The 18,144-nt window shown below is 38.7% G+C and overlaps 2 protein-coding genes across 2 annotated transcripts in view; both read right to left on the bottom strand.

Annotated features, from left to right (window-relative positions):
- trappc10 (trafficking protein particle complex subunit 10) overlaps positions 1-13,856 on the bottom strand; it is a 15,780-nt gene extending 1,924 nt beyond the window's left edge. Inside the window, exons 1-22 of the mRNA XM_008328366.3 lie at positions 13,685-13,856; positions 10,693-10,774; positions 9,581-9,716; positions 7,555-7,754; positions 7,208-7,403; positions 7,008-7,119; positions 6,651-6,898; positions 6,378-6,524; positions 6,070-6,184; positions 5,732-5,808; positions 5,399-5,490; positions 4,917-5,057; positions 4,370-4,479; positions 3,696-4,228; positions 2,988-3,129; positions 2,727-2,885; positions 2,073-2,302; positions 1,878-1,978; positions 1,473-1,596; positions 896-1,060; positions 599-779; positions 1-174 (exon numbers count right to left, since the gene is read on the bottom strand). The exon at positions 1-174 is cut by the window's left edge and continues 9 nt beyond it. Of these exons, the coding sequence (XP_008326588.1) occupies positions 1-174; positions 599-779; positions 896-1,060; positions 1,473-1,596; positions 1,878-1,978; positions 2,073-2,302; positions 2,727-2,885; positions 2,988-3,129; positions 3,696-4,228; positions 4,370-4,479; positions 4,917-5,057; positions 5,399-5,490; positions 5,732-5,808; positions 6,070-6,184; positions 6,378-6,524; positions 6,651-6,898; positions 7,008-7,119; positions 7,208-7,403; positions 7,555-7,754; positions 9,581-9,716; positions 10,693-10,774; positions 13,685-13,745 (3,526 nt within the window). The 5' untranslated portion in view covers positions 13,746-13,856. The remainder of the gene's footprint in view (positions 175-598; positions 780-895; positions 1,061-1,472; positions 1,597-1,877; positions 1,979-2,072; positions 2,303-2,726; positions 2,886-2,987; positions 3,130-3,695; positions 4,229-4,369; positions 4,480-4,916; positions 5,058-5,398; positions 5,491-5,731; positions 5,809-6,069; positions 6,185-6,377; positions 6,525-6,650; positions 6,899-7,007; positions 7,120-7,207; positions 7,404-7,554; positions 7,755-9,580; positions 9,717-10,692; positions 10,775-13,684) is intronic.
- A 139-nt stretch (positions 13,857-13,995) lies between these two features.
- On the bottom strand, positions 13,996-17,428 carry cnga4 (cyclic nucleotide gated channel subunit alpha 4). Its single transcript, XM_017040020.2, has 6 exons — positions 17,370-17,428; positions 17,176-17,282; positions 16,500-17,083; positions 16,139-16,384; positions 15,835-16,000; positions 13,996-15,097 (listed from the first exon to the last, which is right to left on the bottom strand). Exons 1-6 carry the CDS (start codon positions 17,411-17,413, stop codon positions 14,298-14,300), a joined length of 1,947 nt encoding a protein of 648 aa, XP_016895509.1. The 5' UTR covers positions 17,414-17,428; the 3' UTR covers positions 13,996-14,297.
- Positions 17,429-18,144: the final 716 nt, after the last annotated feature.

Raw genomic sequence — 18,144 nt, 5'->3', positions numbered from 1 at the left:
CTGCTGCATTGTGTGGCAGGTACTTCAATACTTTGATTTTGGGGAAGGGCAGATGACCCGCAAAGAGAGGCATCACCTCGATCTGCACCTTGTGTGTGGCGTTGGCCGTCATTGGCATCAACACCATCCCTGAACTCTTCCCGCACACGGCCCAGTTACTGCTGCTGTCGGCCACTGTGAAATAACACAAAGAAGACGAAACATCACAAACGTCTCTCAAGCTCAGCGATGTTAGGATATTTTTTTATTGGGCTCATCTGCTGGTCAGGTGCCACTCAGAAAGTTAATGCTCTCTCTTCCTGCTCTCCTACTTTCCACCAAGGCTGGTGCAAATTAGTTTGTTTTTGCATAATCCTGCTGATAAATAAACAGACACAGACACGGCTGTGAAGAGTAATGAGTATTAGCAGGGATTTTAGCTGACAAAACAAATCCTGAGCTTTACTTTGTGGTATCTAAACATGCAAGTGTAGAAAATGACATATAGTAAATTTATAATGAAGGCAAAACAAGTAAAAAAAAAAAAGAAAGAATGCAAATGGGTGTGTAGTTCTGTGTACAAACAGTACATGAGTTTATGTACTTTCTTCACACATACCTTCATACATGAGTTTGGTGGTTTTGGGACCATCGGTGTCAGTCTTACTCTCCTCTGCCAGCTCTCCCTCTGCAGGTTCAGTCAGTCGAGTTATACACACCTCCAGACCACAGAGTAAACCCGAGCGACAGTGTTGCTCGCCAGCAGGGGGCAGTATCTCAGCTTTCACACTGTACAATGTCTAACATTGGCAAGATCACACAGTGGTTAGGACATCAGTGGCAGAATAAAAAAAAAGAAGACATTTGGTTTCACATGTTCTATGAAACACTCTCTAAATCTGGAACAGTGACTTACAGTGACTCTCTCCAGCTGAAAGTGGTAGTGGAAGGGTTTGTAGGAAGAGACGTCTTGGTTGAGTGGAGAGAAGTTGGCAGAGAAAACACACTGGAGGCAGGACGGCAGGTCATCCTTCCACCTCACCTCCCACAGGCAGAACACAATGTGCTTACTGCTCAAGAGCTAAACACAGAAGAGGGAGGAAAAAAAGACATCAGACATCAGCGTGACTCATTACCTAATGCTGTTTCATGGAAGAGTTGCTGTTGACAGCCCTATATCAATCCCACTACTGTGGATGAAAAGTTGTCCTGTAACCAGAGAACTGAGTAATTCCATAGACTCCACTATAAATCCTGCCATCGTATGGAATGTTAGGCTCATCTGCTAAACACATGTACAGTATAGTTAAACTCTGAGTCACCTCACTTGACCGCTGACTGCCCTGTGGAAAATCTGAGCTCCTGGTGCTTCCGCTACCGCTCAGCCCAGCTAATGAAATGTGGAAATGTTTTATTCCTGTTTCTAAAAACCAGGTCACTTCTGCCACTTTGAACTTAATAAATAAATAAATAGTGTTGTTTTTTTCCCTCACCTGTTGTGTTTTAGTGTTGAGAGACTGAAGCTCCAGTGACACGTGTTGTTTCTCTGTCAGCTTCATATCTGCCAGTGTGAAGTTAACATCAGACACATTGTGGACACACACCTGGATGTACTTTCTGTTGGATGAGGTAGAAGATGCATTAAAATCAATGCCCTTGTTGTTGACACTGAAATCACATGATAAATAATTTACAAATTTAATGACAAAATGTTGCAAGAGGGCTACGAATCAGCTAAAACATAACAAAGTTGTCTTAAAAACACATTCATATATTAGTCAGAAGATACTAAAAGGTAACCTAGACATAACCAAGAGTTAGCCTTATAATAGCTAAAATAGCTAAAAGCAAAAAGTTACAGACAGTAAGTCTGTAACCAGACAGTGACCATTGTTTACCTATTACCAGCAGAAAGAAGTGAATGTTTAGTTTTGAAGGGGATGTAGAAGGTGAGAGCTAACAGTGTTGAGTAGATTGACCAGGGACAGTCGATGGACATCTGTGGATACAAGACACTCAAATGTCAGTGTAATTCAACTTCTGTTTAATCTGCAAAATGTCTCCAGCTCTGCAGTCACATGTGTGAACCTCACCCTCTGGTCAATAGCAGCCATGGGCGTGTCAGGATGACTGTAGCTGCGTGGACGATGACGGACCTCCCCGTTGGTCAGCCTCTCGTTGGTGGGCCGTTCTGACCCGGATGGGATGATACACAGAACCTCCAGCTGGAACTCCAGAGTGTGGTATGGAGGGGTCGCAGGGAGACTGATGCTGGTCACTTTCTCAGAGGACTGGATGGAGAGGACACTCTCACCCACCAACTCTGAACAAAAGGAAGACGACAGAAGGACAAGTCTTAAAAAGTCCAAAGCACATTTCAATCTATTTTTATATATTATTCAGACTTGTTTCTTTGTAACGTTTAGGTTTTACGAAGGCAAAATTCTAATAGATTGTTTTATGGAATTCAATATGCTATTATGTGAATTCAGCTGCAACACCATCTTCTCATTTGAAATGAGTATGAACTTTAGTCAGAATGTTCTGACAAAAACTGGAAGGAAATCAGTTTGTCATGCAACTACCTGATAAAGAGACTAAACTACAGGAACTGATGAATCAAACAGGAAAATGACGTAATGGACTTTCATGAAATGAGCATAAAGGCAAAGAATAAATTCAAAGTTGAGCAAAACAAAAACAACAAAAAATATTTGAACCCTGTCCAAAACCATGTGAGAACTGACCAGCAGTGGGGTCCGTGACACGAGCAGCGCAGCTGGTGGATGGCAGGATGGGCATGGTGTCTGTGTTGCTGAGCTGCAGAGCATCTCCTTTCTTCACAGTGTAGTGACCCGTCAGCAGGGTGAACTTCACCATCTGAGGCAGACCAGCTAACAAAGGCTCTGGAAACAAAAACAAAGACCTTCAGCAAAGTACCTATGAATGTTTGTAGAAGCAAGACACTTAAAAAATGTCAATATGATCAGTTGTTTAATATACCACACCTGAGAGAGGCTCCACAGTGAGCTGTGGCTCCTGAGAATACACTTCATACTGGACTGATGGGTAGATATGAGGCAGCACAAACTGCACCTGGCCCACGGTTGCACACAGCTGACGCAGTGTGTAAGTACCTGGTTGTCCACTCTACAGAAAACAACACAATACAGCCAGTGAGAAATGATCAGAGACAGAAGTGAAATGTGACTAAATGCTTTCCATGGAGATTTAAATTGTACTTGTACTTCCTCCTAAAAAATAGATAATCAAAGTTTGTTTGTTTTTTTTAAACAGAGAACCTTATATTAAGAAATCTTTGTAAAAGAACGTAAAAAAATGATCAAAATGTAATATTGAAATATATAAAATTGACAACGAGCAAAATGTAAGTGATTGCAGGAAATGGTAAAAAAGTTAATGCAGGTTACTGCATTACTCTCAGAAAAGAGTTTAAAAACTCCCCTATAATACTGCTAAATAGACGAGACTGGTAAAAGCTATTAAAAAAAAAATCAAATTAACTAAAAATGGCAGAACAAGAAAACTATGCCAGGAATTACAACAATTGTGCAAGTTACAATATTTAGACAAATGATTGATTGATTGATTGTTAGCACATTTTTCTAAAACTTAGCCACAAAGTATTGACCAAGTTCAAAACACAAACATGACAAAAACATTTAACTACACTTTGACTAACTGGTGCTTCTTACTGGTGCTGTGAAGGTCACACTGTTATTCCCAGGCTCTAACGTTACATCCTGCACTTTGAGCATCTGTGTTCCTTCCTTCATGGCTACTGTGGGAGGACTGACACAGTTGGGCGTGTTTGGCGGTGAGTTGCTGTTGTGGCGACGCAGCAGCAGGTGAGTGTTCTTACACACCACTCCTGTGGAGTTGAGGGAATTGTCTGTAGGACTCCTATCATGAATTTCATCCAGTTCTAACAAAGGTCCAGCAGAAGAAGAGGAAGATGGTGGACCTGCTGAGTCCACCTGGTTAAACTCCACCGTGGCAGGATTTTTCTGTCTTTGATTTGCCTTAGATCTGCCGTGAGTCCCCCCGTGGTCCACGTCAAAGTGAATGCTAGCAGCTACCTGTTGCATCCGCACTGAAACTGGCATGAAACACCTGAGCGTGAGCTCCACCTTCAGGATAGCTCCAGAGTGCACAGAGGCTGTCGCTGGATGGAATTGGAGACGAGTGAGTTGGGCAAATACACCCATGCTGAGGGTCACTTGTGGGGCTGTGATGAAAAGAAAAACCCAATTAGACAGTTTTTTCACAATAACTTGCAATACCTTGTTTCAACAGTTTAAGTACAGTTTGCAACATCTATATGACCCGTTAAAAGACTAAATAGCAACCAATGAACTTCATTACTTACACTTGCCTCCAGACTTGGCAGCAAAAGTGAGAATTTCTTGACAAAAGTGCTTCCTTTCTTCTGTGGTCAGATTTGAATCACCTGCCAACAAGGCACTGGTTTGCAGGTAACTGCAATAAATGGTCAAGGAAACCAAATGTATAGAAGTTGCACAGGTACATGTTATCGCAACGCAGCTAAAATACACAGTAGGTACAATTGGTAGAAAAATTCCATCTGAACATGTTACTTGGGCAAACACAAGGTCAAATGGGCTCTTTTTATGGACTCAACATCCATAATATGAAGGGGCCGGTTATGTTGCATCCTGCATTATTGTAATGATGCTTTGTGGGGAAAAAAAGCCCCTTATAGATTAGCTTTATAACAGCCAGTTACACAATTTACCCACACTGAGGAATAAGTTATCACTTTTGTGGATAATAAAGGTCAGGAAGGATCATTTCGTAGATCTGAATTTCTGCACTAAAATATTTGGGCACAGACATAGAACACTGAGCAGCAGAAGTGTTATACTGTATGCTGACACTTGTGCTGTAAAGGATACTCTTCAGTTCTGCCCAGAAGTTTCTGACACTCAGCAATCTGTTTCCTGGTGTGAGTGACAGGCAGACTCCAGCCCTCTGACACATAAGACTTCAGAGCTTCCTGTAAGAGGGTTTCTGCTCGCTCAGGGTCTCCTTTTCTCCTGACAACCACACAAACACAAATACACAGAGATAACTATCAGCTCTGCGAAATGTTGACAAGAATGTGCAAAGAAATAGCTGGACAAAATATGCTGTTTCTAAGCATAAAAAAAATCAATAAACAACATAAAACATAAATAAAAAACATAGAATGACATAATGTTTGAAACATGTCTGGCTGACTGTGGATATAAAACATGAAAAGCTAAAAACATTTGTTTTTATTTGACCTGATTACCTTTTAACCTTTTAAGTTCATAATTGATGAGATTGTCTCCAATGACCAACAAAAAATATCTTAAGTAAATTCATAATAATACTGAGTCTTCACTCTTCATACATGTAAAACTCAGCCAGGCTTTTTCCAACCAGTCTGGCAGATCTTAACCGCCCGATGGCTCTGTACATCTCCATAGCAGCATGAGAGAGTTCCTGAAGAGGGAAGAAGTGGCCAAAGAAGAGGTGGTGTAGGCAGAGGGTGAGAGAGAAGGGAACAAGAGGAGAAGAACAAAATTAGATCAACATTTTGAAGGTTTCAAGAAATTATGTCACAAATATTTTTTTGGAACTTAGAGGACGTCAGTAAAGAAGATTTGGATTTAGTCTAATTCAGTGATGTAGGATTAGACTGTGTCTACTTCTCAAACAAAAGAGCAACAAGGATTTCACTTACAAGATAGTGTCTTTCGAAAGCTTCCACAGAAGATAAGGCTTCCTTTAACTTTTTGTAAGGGCTCTGCAAACTATGGACTGTGGATGAAAACAAAAGAAAATAAATATATATGATACACAATTAAAAATGAAAAATAAAATCTACTATTACTGCCATCTACACCAATGGCAATAATAGACTGTTTTGTCATAGATTATGTGGTTCATAGGACTTTGTCAAAGAACAATTATAAAACTGTAAGAATTATAATGTTGGATACACTGCAGAAAGACTCATCTGTGGCAAAATTCCAAAAAACCCAAAAAAACAAAGTTAAAAGTTAAATTTTCAAAGCCCACCAGTCTCAGGCTTCTCATCTCCCAGTCCAGCCAGCAGATCTACAGTCCTGTTCAGGTCCTCTGATGTTGGGCCCTGCTTTGACACCAGGCCACAGAGTTCCCCTAGAGATTTTAACTAACACAGAGACAAGAAAGAAATGTATTTGAAATGTACATATTTTACTGGATGCTCTTTAATTTGTAAAATTATTGATTTAAAATAATCAAGAGGTTTAAGGCTCAATCAAAATTATAGATTATGGTTAAAATACAGTACAAACAAACAGAAAGATAGTCGCAGGTTTTGTGTTTTCTTTTTAATGCCTTACTTTATCAGTTGCATAAGCCCAGAGCCCAACAGTATGGGAGCAGTTAGACGCTAACTGGGCCTGATCACAGCAGCCCTCAATCCTGTGTAAAACCTCCAAGCAGCTGAGAAACACCCAACAGTCTAGCGCCCCTTCCAGAACTGGAACCTGGGTGAATAAATGTGTTTGTTTAGAAAAAAATATTTTTTATTAGGTAATTTCAGACAAGTTATTAATCATGTTGGATTTTCTGAACTGTTTTTAACGATATGTTGCATGTAGGGATGTTTTTACCTCAAGCAGACGTAGCTCCTGGACACAGTTGTGCAGCAGCTCGAGAGCTCTCTGCGTTACCTCCCATGGCCTTTGGAGGAAGATAAGTAAGGTGCACTGGCGGGAGAACAAGTAGCTCCTTAGATCTAATAAGCTTGCCTCCCCTCGCTGGATCCCATCCCTCTTTTCCATATCGATGGGTCGCCGAAGCAACAAACCGCTCCAGCTGCGCACTGGAGCACAGAATGAGCCCAGCCAGTTAGCTGTATCTGTGGATAAGGAAAGACCAGTAAGACCATAACTAAAGGGTAACTTTTATTTAAATGCACAACTTAATTAAACAAAATTTAAAAAACAACAAAAGTAAAGGTCAAATACCTCCAGCTCCAAAATTCAGGACATACTGGGTAAAAAGAGCATCCAGTTCATCATACTGGACCAAGGCATCCTCAAACTGCTGCAGCATCTCAAAAACAAAGGCAAGCTCTTCCTGTGGAAACACAGACACAGAATAAGACACCTGGGACATGGAAAGCAGAGACATATTTGTATTAAAGGCCTATCCTTGTTCTGCATACCTGCACCATGAAGTATTCACAGAAGCTCCAGCCTGGTTGGGTACGCTTCTCTCTGAGTGTACGCATGTCATCTTCAAAACGGCCCAAGTTTTTGGTGAAGGACATGAGGAGCAGAGTTCGCAGCTTGAGTAATAAAGAATTCCAGGATTCCTGAGACCGAGACGAGTCCTTCAGAGGTTCTGACAGCACCACACACCTGCACGATGAAATAAAAGTCTTCATTTTTGTTTCAAACAGATATCATCTCATCTCAAATGTGAGTATAAGCCACATTTGGGTATTTTTTATATTCAGTTTGTAAAATCAGAATTCAAAATCTGGATCTGTATAAAGGAAGAAGCTTTCACCTGTCATTCTGTTTGTTGCAAAAATCACTTCGAATTTTGTCCACAATGGATGAGCGAGGAAGGATGTTGGTCTTGTTCTTCTTCTTGGTATCAGTGGTTTCCACAACGATGATGACCCAGTCGGCTGAACTGTGGGCCCGTAAACTGTTCTGCCAGCGCATCATGTCCTCCTTCACCGTGGTCTTGTACGCCTCTGTGTCCTGTGACGAAACAATGTAAAAAAAAAATTTAAAAACTTTCAGGTTTTACACTCACTTTCATGCTGATCATTGAAGAGAAACTTTTTTTTCTTTTTTTTTCTTTAGAATATTCTCGACAACATTTCCAGGACATTTTCCAACAGTCAGGTTATCACCTTGCAAAATAAATATAAACATAACCTCATTCTCTTTATGTGTGTTCTTTGAGAACAACAATCAACAACCGCACAATCCATGTCTCAGACCAATACTAGCAACAACAAAAAAGTCACTAAAGTCAAACAAAAAATGAAACTACAAAGCTTTTGTTTCCAACTACAAAATTTGTTTCCAGGACATTTGACTTTTTATTTCCTCTTTTTCAACACATTTTCCATAACTGGGTCATTATTTTTCAAGGTTTTCCAGGACACATACAGCTTTGTCCAGATTACTCGAATAATGTCACAGAGGGTCAGAGGGTCTAGTTTGTACCTAAAACCTTAGGAAATGTCATGATGACGGCAGCACTTCTTTAATCTGATCTGCTGCGACGTCAGCAGTTTCAGCAGCTCTGTGCTTCCTTATGGTTTTTCTTCCCTTTCCTTTTGCCTCAAGTCAATGTCAGTGAATCCAGGTTAATGTCTATACTAGGGTAATGTGTTCCTCTCAACAACATGGAAGTATTTGACACCATTTAAAATTAAAATGCATATTGAAAAGTCAGGTTTTAAGATAAACATTTACACACAAAGGTATGCCAACACTAACCAAATTTAATGTATTTGCATATGTCAGATACCCAGCACAGCGGGCGATCAGTTATCTATTACATTTCAGAAAGGATATCTTCAAATACCAATCTATTCTTAGAAAGCTGACAGGCAGCCCCTGCCTCTCATACATATACTTGGACTACATAACTCCAGACTAAATTGTGGCCTGGAAAACTTCAAAACTACATATATTTGAAGTGTCTAGTTTCAATACAGTGGTCAGGAAAGCGGCCAGGTTTATTGGAGTTATATTCTGGGTCTGTTCGCATACTGCTTTACATTAACACACACGTCTTCATTTCATTTAATTTGCATTCGCAGGTTACAAAGCAGATGAGTGAAAGTGAAACCACATCTGCAGAACCCAATAGAAGAAAAAGGACAATAGCGTTCTTCAGTAACTAAATCTTCACGTTACGTTTCTTAGACAATAGCTGTCTGTGATATGATGATTTCTATCAGATAATGTCGTTAACACTCTCACACTATTGTTTTACAGTTTACTCTAATGTTTACATATCAGAGCACAACTTGTTCTTTCTTTCCCTCGAATAGAAACCACCTACTGCAAAGAAAATACAGGAGCAAATCAAAGCAATTGTTTCGAAATGAGGAGCTTGCGCTGAAACTTTAACATGGATTAGTTACTTTAAATAAGGAGGAAGAACACTTGCGCTGCACACTACAGGAGACCGGGATCTCAAATGCCACTCACTTCTTTTGTTTCCTACACCAGGACAATGTGAACATGAGAAGCACAGAAACAACAATTCAGTTAGGCTTTTGCCTGCAGCAGCACAACACAACAAGACTTGTGTGGAGGGAGGGACAACGAGCAGCTCGGCTTCAAAACAAAACTGGACCACGTCTGTGAATAGTTATCTTCTTGTTTAAATTTGATTTATATTTGTAAAAAAACATGACAAGGAGAATACTCTACTTCAGAAATCAGTGTGACTGAGCACTTCAGATTAAAAATACCTGTGTGAGTGTGTTTGTTTGTTTGTTTGTGTGTGTGTGTGTGTGTGTGTGTGAGTGTGTTTGTGTGTGTGTGTGTGTACTGATACTTACACAGCAGTCTGTCCAGTAGATATGCAGAAATGGGAATGTAAGAAGGGCCTTGTTACCCTCTTTGGGGAGCAGCTCCTCTTTGTATTGGACAAAATTAGCTTCAAGGTGGATCATTTTTGGAGCACGACCATAAGTCCTATGGAGGAAATTCCAAAAAAAAAAAAAAGTTTATGGACAAAGTACACTTAAATATAAAACAAAACAGACCACTAAATCTTCCACTCAGTAACACAGCCTTTTAGACTGATGAACATGACCTTATCTGACAACCACATGGTTTATTGAATAAAAGTTTTCTATAAAAGAGATCATCACACACTACCACAAAACAGAGGCAATAACATTTAGTGCAACGAGCTTTTGACACCCTTTTTGACTACAATAAAAAAGGATGATTAACAGATTATGGACACCTACAGTCTGGTCACAGTCTGTTGTCTAAGTCTGTACATATCAAAAAAGTACAATGCTACAAATCAAAATACTCAGACTCATCACTGGCTCCATTAAATATCAGTCATTCAAGTTTTGTGACACTCGTGCTGTGAGTAATACCCTTAAAATAAAACTTCAATGCACACAAAATAGTAAAATTCCCCACATGACTTTACTTCCTGTTCCAGCTCATTAAATTCAAGGTGAGGCCATATATCCTCCTCCATTTTCAATCAGCCACCGTAAACAGTATCCTTACAGTATGCACATCAATATGCTGCAGTAATGTCAGTGAGAATAAGACCAGACAAACACTAAAGCTTTAAGCAGTGAAATGATGAACTTCTCTCGTCTGGTGCACTACTCCTTAAACTCCCTACAATAAAAGGTAATGAACAGTTTTATATTCAACATACATTCTACTCTAACTGCGGCTTAATAAATGTCGGTAAATGCTTTGTGGAGGTAAAGTTATGTGTTTATCGTTATCCATTTCAGGAAGTAAAAATGTAGACCAAGAATGATGCATGAGTCTGTTTGTCAAATATATCATTGAAACTGCAAAAGCAATCCTTGTTTTTGCAGTTTTTTTTTTTTTCAATGTTTTACAAAAACCTTACAAACAAGCTTCACAGAGTTATTTGAAACCAGAATTTCCCCTACAGAGCAATACTCACCGCCTCCATTCCATTGGTTCTCTGGGAAGCTGCTGGGCCAGTGATGTATAAAGTGACGTAAACAAGCTCTGGTCTCCAGCACCTGAGAAACAAGTGAGCAAAAGAAAAAATTATAGACAAAACAATTTTACCAAGAAGGAAGACTATATATTTAAATAAATACCTTTAACACACTTCAAAAATGTTGGAACAGAGATATGTTTAGAAGAAAGTCACATTCATAATTTAGTTATTCATCACCAGGGAATTGCTCAAACTAATAGTTGCAGTTTTGCAAGTGCAATTTTTGCACATTCCTGCGGTATAACGACTTCAGCTATTCAACGGTCCCTGATCATCATTCTCTGATTCTCTCTCTCAAAAATAACATAGAAGACCAATCTACACTACGTGTAGATCAGTAATGATGACACATTCGATGTAAGAAGCCATGCCTTGGTGTTATCCTAATAAATGTAGGAAGAGACAGCATCTCTTTAACATCTCAATAAAAAGTTGCGGTACCATTGCCTACAAAATTACATGGCTACTAATACACCACAGTGCTACTTCAGATGCTGGCATGCTAAAACATTGACTTATTTTTTCCACAGAATAAAAATTTACCAACAACTGCTGCCTATCCTTTGGTCAGACTGAGCCTTTAAGCACTGCTGCATTCTTTTCAAATCATTTTGACCTTCAAACAAGGAAACCTCCCGCAAAGTCATTTGCTCCTGTCCTTCTATTTTGCATTACTGTGTTACTGGCCTTGTTTTTCCAACATGCAAAAAAGAAATGTACCATCCTTTTTGTGAAACAACAAATCAACAGATTTATTAAACTACAGCTTAAAGTTTTTTCCTGTTTTACTATATTTCCTTAAGCTAACTATATTTGAAATGACTACTTAACACTAGTTTTAATGTGGCTGTGAGCAATAAGAAAATTACAAAAGAAATGTGGGCAAATAAACAGTAAAAGGAAATGCGCTTGGCAAACTGGGAGTTGAAGCGGAAGAAACAGAACAGGGATTCAAATTATAAATGTATATATATATATATATATATATATATATATATATATATATATATATATATATATATATATATATATATATATATATATATATATATATAAAATTGATGTTAATTTAATGTTCACCAAAACTGAACTGAAATATGTTTAAAGCTGATCTCATTAAGGATGTTAAAGTTACAGTAATGTCCTTGTTTGGGTCAATGTCCTGTACTTCTTACCACCTCCTTATCAGTACCGGCATGTTTACCAGCCTTGCAGATGGACATTCTATGCTGTCTTTAATGATTAAGCTGCTTTTACTGTTGGAGGGATACATTAGGTTCTGAGTCAATACAGTAACACAAACCCCATTTTTATTTACACTATTTAATAATTCACCCATTGGTTAATAAAACGGTCTTGCATGTATTTTGGTGGCTGTTTCCACTGTGAAAAAAACAGACTGTTTGCTCTCTAACTGTACTTACTGATTTAGGCAAACCTGACAGGTTTGAAAAAAATAAAGCCTTAAAGTTTGATAGATTGACCAAGCCTCAAACATATCACTAAACCAGTATTACTAGTGTCCTACCCTGTGTGTTCCTTTTGTGTAGCTCAATATAAATAACTACAACAGCCTCTATTGTCAACTATTATTTCATCAGTTATTTCAACTATTATAGTGGCAGTGTGGAATTTAATAAACAGTGCTAGATACTAGCCAGGCTGATTCCTTGAAGAAGAAAAAAATGTTTTTTGAACACTGTTTTGGGTTTGCATTTGCTTTCATCTTTTTCTAAACTGAACACAGCATTAGTCTAAAATCCTGGATTTAATGTCAGGCTGAAAATAACTGTTTTAAACAATTCTACAGAGATTAGATTTCTTGTAGTTCTTAGATAAACTGGTCTCTTCCACATATGTAGATAAGTACATATCACAGATGTTGTGACCTACAGCACTGTAATCATGAACAGATAATTTGACAGATCTCAAATACTGTCTATTCACAGCTAGGTGAACGCTATTATTATCTCTTTAACAATTCACAAATCTCAGGGATTCTACCCAGTGTTTTAAAAACAATTAACATCTGCCTCCTTTGATTTGTAAAACATGGTTTAGACTAAATATGTGTGCAGACTTTGAAAACAACTTAAAGCAAGAAGCAATTTCTAAACAGAAACAAAAACCCTGTAAAGAAATCAATGAAATACTTTCCTTGGTCATTATAATTTAGGTTTACCTAAAATCTTAATCAAGCTTAGGTCAATAATTGAGACTTGGTCAATTTAAGTCACCAAAATGCTATTTTAGCTCTTAATGTTATTTGGCATGTAAGCAGTTCTCCTCTGATGAAGACAACCAGTGACTTTTAGAGTACTAACAACCAATCGTTTGGTTTCGCACAATATTTGCTAAAACCAGAAACTATTGGTACTTTGATTTTTTTTATTTTTTTTTTTGTTAAACTTGAGCGCGTCAGAACCGTCTCTCCTAAAATTGGATCAAGTTTAGGACGTGAGAGGAAGCTGTCAACGAGTCGCCTCCTAAAATAGCCCGTCCAGAATCATCTTGCATACACGAAGGATTTGTGAATGGAAAACTGATCGCAGTGCGAGAAAGTAGCGCGGCGACCGCCATCTGTGCTGCTAAAAGTGTGTTCGTTCACCGAGAAAAACAAGGTGAAATCTGCAGTAACTACAGCCGTGACGTTCCATCGTTAGCTCGGCCTGAAAATCAATGTAGCCGGTGTAACCAGTGAGCAACGCCTCCCCAAAACTATTTTCTTGAAAACGGACAGCTGTTCAAAACTGTGAAAAACAAATTCAATTACAGATAGAAAATAAAAATAAAACATTGGACGCTAAATCACACCGGTTTCTAAAGATGTACCTGTCAGCTAAGCTTAAACTAGCTAATGATAGGAGCTAACAAGCTAACTGTCAAGACCAGAAAGACAGACTGAACGTCTCTTTCGAAAAACACTCACATGTTACAATGGGCTTGTTCTCCATTGTATAGATGATTGGCTTTTCTTCTTGAGACTCCATATGTGTTAGCGGTACGACTCCATGAAAATGACATACAAACAGAGATGTATTATTAGTAAGTGCTTATGTGTGCAGCTGAGTTGTATCGATGGGGCCTGTGTCCCCTCTGCACTTCCGGGAAGTACGTCAACACTGCGTCATTAAAGGGGCAACCTGTAATTTTTTTTTTCACCTAAAATATTACGCTCTCTATATTTCTTTATGACTTGACATGTAGTACAACAAACATTTCATAAAACCCATTATGGCATATATACCTGTTTTCACTATGACAAAAATATATAAGAAAAGTAGCAAACAACAAAATACATAATAGCAATGTAGCATTTTTAATTTTATACATTATATACTTTATTTTCTTTGACATTATTTGCTGTATTTGATGAAAATATTAATAAAAATTCAAAACTATATGTGTTAATGCATATTCTTTAAACGGGGACGGCAATGCTGCCATCTAGCGGCACAAACTTTGTCAAAAATTATGTGTTGAACGATGGTGATATTATTGTTGTTGTTGTTACTATTATGATTATTGTCGTTGTTGTTATTTCAATTTTTCTTCTCTTCATCTTTTTGCTCCATTGGTATACGGTCCTCTTTACCCTTTTCAAGTTGTTCTTCAGATTTACTCTCTCCATTTTCTTTTTCTTTCTTTTCTTCAGAGTCAATCTCGGCTCCATCTCCTTTACCATGTCTGTTATCTTCCTTTTCTTGTTTTTGGTGTTCACTGTTCCCTTTTCCATTCACCTGGTCCTGGGTAACATTAGGAGCAGATTTATCTCCCTCAATCATCCTTTCAACGTCCTCTTTTGTGCTTTTAGTGCTCTCTCCATCCCCCTCTTTGGCCACATCATTATTGTTCTCTCTCTGTCCTGTTTTTTCCCCCTTTGCATCAGCACCATCCTGTTCCTCACCTTCCGCTTCTTCTCTTTCCCATACTACCTCGCCTCCAACTCCTTCACCTCTTTCTCCTTCCTCTTCATCCTGTGGCAGATGAGTTTCTACAGCTGCCACCTCCCACTCCAGCTGTTGTACCCTGGCTTGCATTTTGCGATTGCTCGACTCTAGTTCCACCATTAGCCGAGCTAGTTTTGTCTGCAAGGCCTCCAAATTTGTCTCCAGCCTTGTTATCTTGGTTTCCACCTTCTCTGCCTCTGCTGGCTCTCCCTCACCACTGTCTTCTAACATTCCCATTTTGGTAAGAATCTGTCTGCCCTTTTCCTCTAGGTGATGTTTGGCTGCAGGAAATTCTGATAGCACATCTGTAAGATCTTCTTTGGACAAGCTGAACAGGTCAGAGTGGCCAATGCTTCGGATGTTGGCAGTACGACGGTTGCCAGACTTGTTACCTAAAAGTAAATTATAGCTGTTAATTATTTTGTACTTGAAGCATCAGTATTAGTCATGTGTTTTGACACATTTAGGTATTTGAAGGAAGTTTTCTGCAGTACTTTTATTACTTTCCATTAGCTGTGTTTGTAAAGTAGAATCTAGATGTCCTGCCTCCCTTACCGGTGGAGCTATGAAGGCATTAGAAAGTCTCCGTTCACCAGGTGATCATACTGGTGCAACAGTATTATTTTATGTAACTTTAACCTTATAACTTAGATTGCCTACAGGATTATATAACATCTGAGTTAGCAGACGATCAACATGCACCATAATGACAACAGTCAGTGGAGATATTCACTTTCACAACAATTTGCTACCATATTTTGAGATATATGTTACCAGGAAATAGCAACCTCATTTTTGCAGTAAACAAATTACTGAATTTATGTTCTAGCATTCTACTTATTCCAAAAATGTGCTTCTTCTTTTTTGGTTTTTAATTACAATTTTTTTGAGCTACAAGTATGTCACCTACTGGGCTAACTTTCTACATCTACCTAAAAGTGACATAATTATTTTGGAAAGAAAAGAAAATAGAAAAAGACAGATCATTAAAATAAACATATTTTGTTGTGCAATAGAAATATTTGAGATTATAATAAAATTATCCATTGTGTGTTTTTTATTACACACTACATTAAAATTTTCAAAGCCTTTGTCCAGTACAAAGAATGGGACTCGAGGTTTGATTTACCTTTGATGTTGAGGATACTTATTTCCCCAAAGAAATTCCCATCACTGAGAACAGCAAACTCTGTGACTCCATCATCTGCCACAACTGCTAGTTTTCCTTCTTTGATGATATACATTTCATGGCCCACATCACCCTTCCTGCAAACATACTCTCCAGGACTGAATACCTGCATGAGGGAAAAAGAATGAGTGTTTCATCATGGGCCACTTCTTTCCTGAAAACGCCTGTGATTTGCTAAAAAGCAGCAGCACAGTTTAAATAAACTGAACCTTCCCAGTGTCTGCCTCAGACTGCATTTCCTGACCTGGGGTGTTAACTTAAGCACCAACTCCTCCAGCAAACTCTTCTCACAGTTTTGGAAAATTGTGACTTTGGAAAGTGTGGGGAGGTGGACACTGACAGCAATCTCTGTCTGTAGATGTAAAGGCAGCTGCTGCAGGATTTCATTCTCTCGCATGATTTTCTTGTTGATGTGCAAATGCTGGTACCAGTTGTCAATGCGCTTTCTCAGATCCTTGCTAATGTGATGGCTACGCAGGTAAGCTTTTACCTAAAAGGGGGAGAATAAACAAATCTTAAATTAGCTACTTTGTGTCATTTCTTAAAATAAAATAAAACAAAAAAAAAGTTCTAAAGACTTTCGACTAAATCCTCTTTATACTTACAAGCTCATGGTTAGGGAAAAAGACATTGTCACGGTTGCTTAGACTTGAGATCACGTTACCAACATTGCCGACAATGGATGCAAATACCAGCACAGCAATGAGCAAGTCTGCAATCATAAACAACTGCTCCTCTTCCCTTTCTGGCAGAGGAGTGTCCCCCACTGTGGTAAAAATCTGGGCAGAGAACCAGAAGCAGTAAAAGTACTGACGGCGCATAGATGCAAATTGTGGTGTAGTGATGTTTGGATACACCCACAAATCACTTCCGAAGCCAACGTAGCTGGAGAGTGCAAAGTAGAGACAGGCGTTCCAGTGAATCAACACAAAGATGTAGATCATGAGTTTGGATATGCGAAAGGTGTTGGGGTATGACGTTCTCGTCTCCATGCGGTCCAGTGCCTCACTCAGTCTTGGCAAACGAAGAAGGCGGTTGATTCTCACCAGTGGAGTTTGGAGGCCAAAGGCAAAGTAGAGGAGGTCAGTTGGAAGCACGGACACCAGATCTCGTAAAAAATGTTTAGAGTGGAGGTAGTGTTTCTTTAATTGAGTGAGATCTTTAATCAGAATGCCTTGATCTAAGTAACCTGGAAAAGATGGCGGAAAGATAAACAAAACCTTAATCAATTCCTTCTTTTAGTAATATTTCAAATTCTGATATAAAAAAGAAAGAATATACCTGTGTGAACAGTGATGACCATGTCGAGTAAATACATGAGGTCTGCCAGATAGTCCAGTGTGAGCCACACAGGCAGGTAGCTCCGTGCAATTGTAATAAAACATGTCCTGAAGAGAGAAAAAAATACTAACAATAAGGAAATATTAAACAATTTACCACAAGGTTTTTTTATATAAATATATCAGATAATTTACCTCAGAATGATAATCACCCAGTTGTAAACAATTGGGAAAATCATGACCTGGCGTGGAGCCAGACATAAAAAAACTGTTCTGCAGGATCAACCACCCCCTCTTTCCAACTGGAGTGTGGATGAGGTGGTAGCGAGGAGAAAACAAACTTAATATGTACAGTAATTATGTAAACAGGTTATTATGTAATATATGGTTTTAAATCATTTCATTTTTCTTCCCAAAAATACAGTAATGTTAGGGGAAAGCAAAGTAAAAATGTTTATAAAACAATGTGTTTTAACAAACTTTTATAATTATAGTTATCATAGTGCTATACCAGTTGTGTTTATATTATTACTTGTTTTTTTTTAATTGAGACTAATGATCCAGAGGTTTAAGTTTAAGTCAATAAATGCAGTGTATATTTCAATAACAAATTACTTACTTTATTTTCCAATTCCGATTCAGAAAGGTGTGATGTTTTCCACTGTCCTTGGCTTCACTTCTTTCTTCCCCGTTGACTTTATGTCCACGATGCCACCTAAGGAGTCTCTGCCACTGGTTGGCTCTGACACCAGTATTACCTGTCTGATCCATCCTTCAGAGTTCAGTACATTCCATTAAATGGGGTTGCTCACAATCAGTGTTGCACTTTGGTGGATAAAAATACAAACAACTAAAACTGCACTGAGTAGTTATGTGCAGTTCACAAACAACCAACCAGGTCTAGCTGTGCAGTGCCTGGTGACACTGGTCTCTATGGGAGGAAAGCACAACAGATGTCAGCCATCCCTCT

This window comes from Cynoglossus semilaevis, chromosome 16 (assembly GCF_000523025.1).
Source record: "Cynoglossus semilaevis isolate Cse_v1.0 chromosome 16, Cse_v1.0, whole genome shotgun sequence".
Classification (NCBI taxonomy): domain Eukaryota; kingdom Metazoa; phylum Chordata; class Actinopteri; order Pleuronectiformes; family Cynoglossidae; genus Cynoglossus; species Cynoglossus semilaevis.
Note: the sequence above shows the minus strand (reverse complement) of the source record. Positions and strands in the feature narration are given on the sequence as shown.

What these genes read in the sequence shown, in the direction of transcription:
- cnga4 (XM_017040020.2), bottom strand. Translation starts at nt 17,413, where the DNA reads ATGATTTTCCCAATTGTTTACAACTGGGTGATTATCATTCTGAG. An exon ending in TGCTTAAGTTAACACCCCAG is followed by an intron (nt 16,001 to 16,138) that starts GTCAGGAAATGC and finishes TCCCTCATGCAG; the next exon opens with GTATTCAGTCCTGGAGAGTA. An exon ending in AAGTATCCTCAACATCAAAG is followed by an intron (nt 15,098 to 15,834) that starts GTAAATCAAACC and finishes ATTTACTTTTAG; the next exon opens with GTAACAAGTCTGGCAACCGT.